Source organism: Nansenia antarctica, assembly GCF_963989245.1.
Source record: "Nansenia antarctica genome assembly, chromosome: 9".
In the NCBI taxonomy this organism is placed as follows: Eukaryota; Metazoa; Chordata; class Actinopteri; order Argentiniformes; family Microstomatidae; genus Nansenia; species Nansenia antarctica.
The window spans coordinates 12,507,593-12,514,945 of NC_137679.1; the positions used below are offsets into that span (position 1 = coordinate 12,507,593).

At 46.0% G+C, this 7,353-nt stretch overlaps 1 protein-coding gene across 1 annotated transcript; it reads left to right on the top strand.

Annotated features, from left to right (window-relative positions):
* tmem168b (transmembrane protein 168b) lies at positions 1-4,874 on the top strand (the record flags this gene model as incomplete). The annotated part of the gene is made up of 4 exons (XM_080538785.1): positions 1-1,137; positions 1,663-1,805; positions 3,741-4,015; positions 4,152-4,874. The coding sequence occupies 4 exons, from the start codon at positions 1-3 to the stop codon at positions 4,697-4,699; spliced, it is 2,103 nt and encodes a 700-aa protein (XP_080394911.1). The 3' UTR covers positions 4,700-4,874.
* Between the last annotated feature and the right edge of the window lie 2,479 nt (positions 4,875-7,353).

Below are 7,353 nucleotides of genomic sequence, written 5' to 3' on the forward strand. Positions count from 1 at the left end.
ATGTGTCGCCTTCGCTACTGTGTCAGTCACTGTCTCCATTCAGCGATGACCAGACTAGAGGAGGTCAACGGAGAGGTGAACATGTGGTCCTCTGTCCGGTGTCTAGGCTACCTGTCTCGTCTCAACCTGCTGGTCGCTCTCTGTCTGGGTCTCTATGTGCGATGGGAGAAGACAGCGCAGCCGATGATCCTGATCATATTGGTTCTGGCATTGTTTGTGCTCGGGATGGCGAGCATACTGTACTACTACTTCAGTATGGAAGCGCTCAGTCTGAGCCTCCTTCACCTATGGTTTGGCTTTCTCCTGGGCCTCCTGTGTTTCCTCAACAGCCAGGCTCTGGCCAGTGACGTCAAGGAGCAGGCCACCAACTACCTGCTGCTGGCCAGTATGGTCATGAGGACACTGTGGGCTCTGCTGGAGAGAATATGCGGCTGTGCCAGATACCTCCCGGTGTTGCTCACCTCAGCAGAGGTCTTGCAGCTGGCGGGCTTTGCCATCGCCAGTGCCGCCTTGCTCATCGATAAGTCCACCAGTGTGGTGGTTCTGGTGGTGGCGTTGGCCACTCTGATGGTGGCCCTCCGGATGAAGGCTCTCCTGGCTCTGCCCAACCTGGTCTGCTTCTCCGTGGTCACCGCCGTGTTCTTCTTCGAGCCGCTGCGGACCTCCATCAACCCCTTCGCCCTGGCCTGCTTCCTCAGCCAGCTCCTCTGCGAGCCCCTGCTGGACGTGTACTTCAGCGGCCTGTCGGCGACCGAGCGCGCGGCGCCCTTCCTGGCCTGGCGAGGCGTGTGGCACCGGCTCTCCCTCCTGCCTCTCCTCCTGGTGGAGGTCACGTTCTTCGCCCTGGCCGCCCGGAAGCTGGCGGACCTGGACCGGTGGTACCTGACCATCCCCAGCTTCGTGGTCTGCGGGGTCTTCTGGGCCATCTGTCACGTGGTGTTCGTCATCACCGTGTGGGGCTTCCACACCAAGCTGAGCGACTGCCGGAGAGTGTGCCTCGTCCAGGGGCCGTCCGGGGTCGGCAACCTGGACAAGGTCATGGCCTCCAAGGGAGTGAGACACTTCTGCCTCATCTCGGAACGCCTGGTGCTCTTCAGTCTCGTGTCGACCACGGTCCTGGCTGCTTTATCGTGGCAGGTAGGTGTGGCCAGGGCATTTAGGTGCATTTAGGTGCCCTAAGCGAGAGTATGATTTGATGCCCCCCCCCAAAAATGTTTAGGGGTGCCACCACCACCACATTAAGCCACCAGTACTGCCTCATCACCACCCACACATTCAACAGTAAAAATATGGACAACAATGGTTTCAAGACAAAAATAGACAGTAGGCTGAGACATATTTTCATAGAGACATGAAATTCATAGAGACCAAATTATTGAAATGTAAATGTTTTTTTTTTTTTTGGGGGGGGGGCATTTGGCGCCCTAGACGACCGCCTAGTTCGCCTATGCCTAGGACCGGCCCTGGGTGTAGCCTATCTCCAGCATTTGAAAGCATGTAGCTAAGTGCCATAAGTACTCTTGACTGTCGCACCCTTAAGTTAGTCTACAATCTGGAATGGATTTCCTCAATGAAAATAGGACACTTTATTCTAGTTTTCTAGTCTGATGTCCTGACCTAGGTGTTATTTAACGTCAGACTCTGTGTTTGTGTGATTCTCAGTCCTCCAGCAGCATCTTCATGAGTATGTTCCTACTGGTCCTGCCGCTGGAGTCACTGTACCACGGCCTGTTTTATGAGCTTGGGAACTGTCTGGGTGGCACATGTGTCGGGTACGCCATTGTCATCCCCACCAACTACTGCAGGTACATATGCACACTAGGGGTGTCACGGTATGAGTTTTTGACAGTACGATAACTGTCAAACTTGCTTTTTTTTTATTTTAAATATTCCCTTTCCTCAACTCTCCGTTCTTCATAAGCTGATCTGCTGCTCTCCCTCTTTCCACTCTATCGCGAATCCTGTGCATTCCACAAGCTCCAGTTTACTTTAGGGAAACATTGTGTAGGGTCAGTATGTTTGTATTGTTGTGTACTATACTCAGGATTCAAGAAGTGTATTTGTCTCCGGTTACACAAGTACAATCGTGTGAGATACTTCCGCTGTGGGGGGGGCTCCATCTAGGGTGCATATAAGAAGACATATAGAATAAATAAAATAAAACATGTAAGAAACAAAGGAAAATATATTTAAAATGTTATACAATTATAGAATTTCATACTCAAGATAAGAAAAATGATACTCAAAATATACATTCAGAAGAATGTTGCACAGGAGTTGGATAGCTCTTTGTGTGTGTGTGTGTGTGTGTGTGTGTGTGTGTGTGTGTGTGTGTGTGTGTGTGTGTGTGTGTGTGTGTGTGTGTGTGTGTGTGTGTGTGTGTGTGTGTGTGTGTGCGTGCGTGCGTGCGTGCGTGCGTGCGTGCGTGCGTGCGTGCGTGCGTGCGTGCGTGCGTGCGTGCGTGCGTGCGTGCGTGCGTGCGTGCGTGCGTGTGTGATGGGTCCTTGATGACCTTCAGGGACTTCCTGAGGCACTACTGGTTGTATAGTTCCTGCAGGCTGGGCAGCTCACACCTAGTGATGTACTGGGCCGTACACACCACCCTTCCTTTAGACCCTTTTACAGCCTACGGAAAGCTGCATGGAGTGCGCGGCGCGCATCTGCGATGTGTAAACAGAGGGAGCGCGATTTCAGAGCAAGGAGTAGGAAAGAGCAGGATTTTAGTCCAAAAGGTTTATTAAGTATTTAATTTATTTCCATCAAGATGTCTAGCTGTTGTGTCTACGGCTGTACAAATCGGCACTCTGATGGAATCAAAACGTTTTCGATTCAAAGAGGAAAGCGGCCTTTTCAGAGCAACCGGAGGCGCTTGTGGCTACAAGCCATTAAGTGTACAGACTGGACTGAGGACATCATCAGAAATGAAAGGAAACTTATCTAGCCTCTGTCAAAAGGAAACTTATCTAGCCTCTGTCAAAAGGAAACTTATCTAGCCTCTGTCAACTATGATGACATGCCTCTGGGCATTGGTAGCTGCCTGCCTAGCCTCTTTGGTTTATTGAAGCTCATGTCTCTAAGTGGAGCTGGCACTACTTCTTTCCTGCTCGGGGGTTTCCACCAACATGATTCCTCTGTAACTGCTGGCTTCTCTGTCTTCCCCATCCTTACACAGAGCTGAACTTTAAATAAAGTTTCTGCTGCATTTAAAAAATAAAATAATTGCTGCTGCATTTTTTATTGATGAGGATACATGTTGAATTTTATGTTAAAATATGTTTTATGATAATAAAGAGGCATGGTTTACTTCATAGGATGCTGTGTTATTACATTATCTGGGTCACATAACAGTGAAACAATATTGTTCCTCGCAATTATTTCTGAGACAATTAATAATCGTACAGCAGAAATTTGAATTGTTACAGATTGTTACAGGCCTAAACACAAGTTCTTATATAGTTTTCCTGGGGCCATAGGAATACTTGAGTAACGAGTAGAGCACCGCAGATTTCATCAGATATTGCCCATGTTGACACTTATCAGTAAATCATAACGTGTAAATTAAAAGGAGTTAATGAAGTTCAAAAAGTGAGTTGGTTGTCAGCCAGGCACTAGTTTTAGCAGTCGATTGAACTGATAACCTTACAGGTCAAATTCCGTACTGGTGGACCGTACTGTAGTGACGTTTTTACCATTCTTCACCCACTTACTCTTTCCTCGTCATCCCCCTCTCCCCCTGGCAGTCCTGACGGCCAGCCTACCCTGCTGCCTCCAGACCAGGTGCAGGAGTTAAACCTGCGCTCCACCGGCATGTTGAACAGCATGCAGCGCTTCTTCTCCTACCACATGATCGAGACATTCGGGTGCGACTACTCCACCAGCGGGGTGACCGTGGAGGCCCTGCAGGCCAAGTTCAAGGCCTTCCTGGAGCTCCGCACAGCAGACGGCCCTCGCCACGACACGTACGTGGTCTTCTACAGCGGACACACCCACCACAGCGGAGAGTGGGCCCTGGCAGGTAAGAGTTCCCCCACAGTTATGTTCTATTACGATGTCGCTCAGTTTAAGTATTCTAACCTCTGACTTAGAAACAGTTAGAGAGAACGTATTCATACTGTTCTGCCTGCCTGCCTGCCCTGTGCTGCTGTCGTCAGGAGGGGACACCCTTAGACTGGAGGACATCCTGGAGTGGTGGAGGGAGAAGAACAGCGGCTTCTACTCTCGCCTCATTCTGGTTCTAGACAGTGAGAACTCGTTACCGTGGGTGCGAGACGTCCGGAAGGTGGAGGGTCTCTATGTGGCGGTTCAGGGGGCGGAGCTAGCTCGTATGACGGACATAGAGCTACAGGACAGACCCCAGCTGGGGGACTTCACCTCCCAGTGGGTGGAGTTTAACTGTGGCGTGGACAGCAACATCCAATGGTCAGAAAGGGGCAGGACCGTCACCGCGGCCTACGGCATCTCCAAGCACTGGAGCGACTACACACTGCACCTACCCACAGGAAGTGACGTCACCAAACACTGGAGGATGTACTACCCGCGGCTGACCTACCCTGTTGTCCAGTTGGCACTCTGGTGCGGTGGACTGAACCTGCTTTGGGCCTGCAGTGTCTGCCTAAGGTGCCTCAGGAGGGTCAAACTTAACTGGTTTCCCCCAGCCATACTCGACACTGGTCTAGGCTTCAAACTGGTAAAATCTTAGAAAAGCAATTTAGTATAATTGTTAGAGCCTGACATTTAAGCATACAGTATATTGGCCGATTTAAGGAAATATCTGTATCGGCACATATTCCTCTCTAAAGCACCAAAGATGTGCATCAGCCTCACATTCCGAAACTATAGAAAGTCAGTGTGGGGAAATAAGTATATATCAACATTTTGTCCAGTAAATGTATTTCCAATGAGCCTATTCAAGTGACATTTGCACCAGACTTTGGTATTAACTCAAACATTTCACTTGAATAGGCTCATTGGAAATAAATTTACTGGACAAAATATTGATATATACTATACTTCTTTCCCCCACTGTATTTGGATTTTTATGAATTAATAAACCTGTTTATTGGTGTTTGCTGTTAATTTTAGCTGTTTGGAGTCAAACAACTGATTGCAGTCAATTAGCACAGTTACTAAAGTAACTAAAAGGATGTTGACTGAACAGGAGTTATTCGGTATAAGGAGTCACACAGTAAGATATTATTTATTCAACCAGTTAAGATGGCTTGTGTCAATGAGTCAGATGTTGTAGCTAACTTTTGTCACAAGCAGCCTGTGTGTGTAGTTTCCAATCAACTGTATCAGCATGGACTGCCAACGTAAGGCTGTTTAGTCTTGTGGACAGAGCAGAATTGACCACTTTTGATCAAGTTTGTCTTGGGGACGAGGAGGGCTGAAATAAACCATTACTGGAAATGACGGTGGTAGGTAACCAGAAAGTGCATGGCGTGTTCTAACAGTATGTTTCAAGGATACTTCTCGCAGTGCTTTTTTCTGTATTTTTGTAATATAACCAAGTGTAACAAAATGAATTCCATGGATGATCAAACAACTTAGATTGAACAGCAAATCACGGATATCAATATGCAGTGGACTGAATGTGAAATTCTTATTTGGCATAGTACAAGTAACTTCATAAAATAAATGAATGTTTATTTATTAACGGAGATCATTTCAGGGCATTATTGAGATATGGATTTTTGCCTACTCTGAAAAGAAACATCGGTTATCATCAGTGAATTTTGCCCCCCAGAAATCGGTATCGGACCCAGAAATCCATTATTGGCCGGGCTCTAACAATACATGTCTTTGTATTGATATTTTATTTTTTCACAGATTTTCTTAATGTGTTTTTGCTCTCTGTTTTGTGGACCCTCAGTATACAACTATAATACTGTAAGCAGCGGTTAATTATGAACCACACAGATACTGAATTTGATATGCAGTGTGTATGATGTATAGTTGCTTGTATGAGTGCTATTGGGTGATATATAGGCCGATTTGTAGGCCTACATGTTTTTCTATTGTACATATTTCTCACCAATATGTTAGTATTCGTTCTGCTATGCAAATTGCAAATGCAATGCAAATTGTTCTATGGATTAATAGCTGCTATTAGATTTAATTCAGTTGTAAGTAGCTTAGCTAGTAACGATTTTGTTTATTTATGATAATTTGGCTGATTTATTTTTGGCACTGTCCTCGGAAACGTACAACAGGTACTTTCTCCCGCTGTTTGAGTTTGCGCCCCTTGACCCCCCCCTCAGTAACATGTCTGTATGTCCACTGTAGGGACTCCTCCCTATGTGAGAGAGGGGGTGAGACTGAGAATGTTGGCTTACCACTCTGTCTGAAGTGGTATCATAGTATTTTCATCCTGTCACGCCTTGCCCACTCTGATCTGATTCCACATACATTTACAGACATTGATATTGCCTTTTTTTTAATTATGAATAAAGTGCGTCATGTTTTATGAAATCTGATATCATTTTTCTGAAACTTAAATAGCCATTGTTCCCCTCCAAAACAGATCTCAGGTAACTGTGATGGGGGTATTAACAGAATAGGAACTCTGTATGTTCCAAATATGTGCATTGTAATCAGATGACTTGGTATTAAATCTAAAGTGTTTTCTTACAACCGTTTTGTATATTCAGCTTTATGCACTATATCAGCTTTGTAGAGTATCACTGCTGTCCCTCGGCTGTTTTGGCTGTTTTGTAACTTCGTTCTGCTTTGGGGACCAGTGAGATCTAACACAACTGCTGCAGGGATCCTGAAATGTTACTGTTCTTTTAATGATGGATTGCACTACCTTGAGGAGTATAATAATTTTATTTTTTGGATATTTATGTGTGATTTACTTTTTTGTCAAGATGATTTAAATTGCCCTAATCAACTGTTTGTTGAACTGTAAATGGAAAAGCAATATTTGAATCTTAAGCATTGGATGAACTATGCAATAAATTGTTGAGACTTTGCATTGTCTTCCTGCGTCTACTTTGTCTACTTGTCTTAGCTGAGAGGTACATGTTGCACAGCATTCCAGGGACACATTCTGCCCTCTGCTGGCTTGCAACGCAGGTCTACGTTGATTGTTTTCGGGAGGTTTTCGAGATCATTATCATGTAAGAATACACGGTAATTATTACCTGTCACAACAATGCAACTGGCCTCCCTTCAAACTGGGTGGGTTTGTCCACCTGGTGGACAACAGGTAAGACCCCGTTGGGGTGATAGAACCGTGACAGCAGATTGGAAGGTTGCTGTTTGTTGTGGAAGGAAATACGCTTGTTGTCAGGCAAGTGCAGAGAGGCTTGCATATTGGGTTACCGTTTGTCTAACCTGCCCTGACGTAGC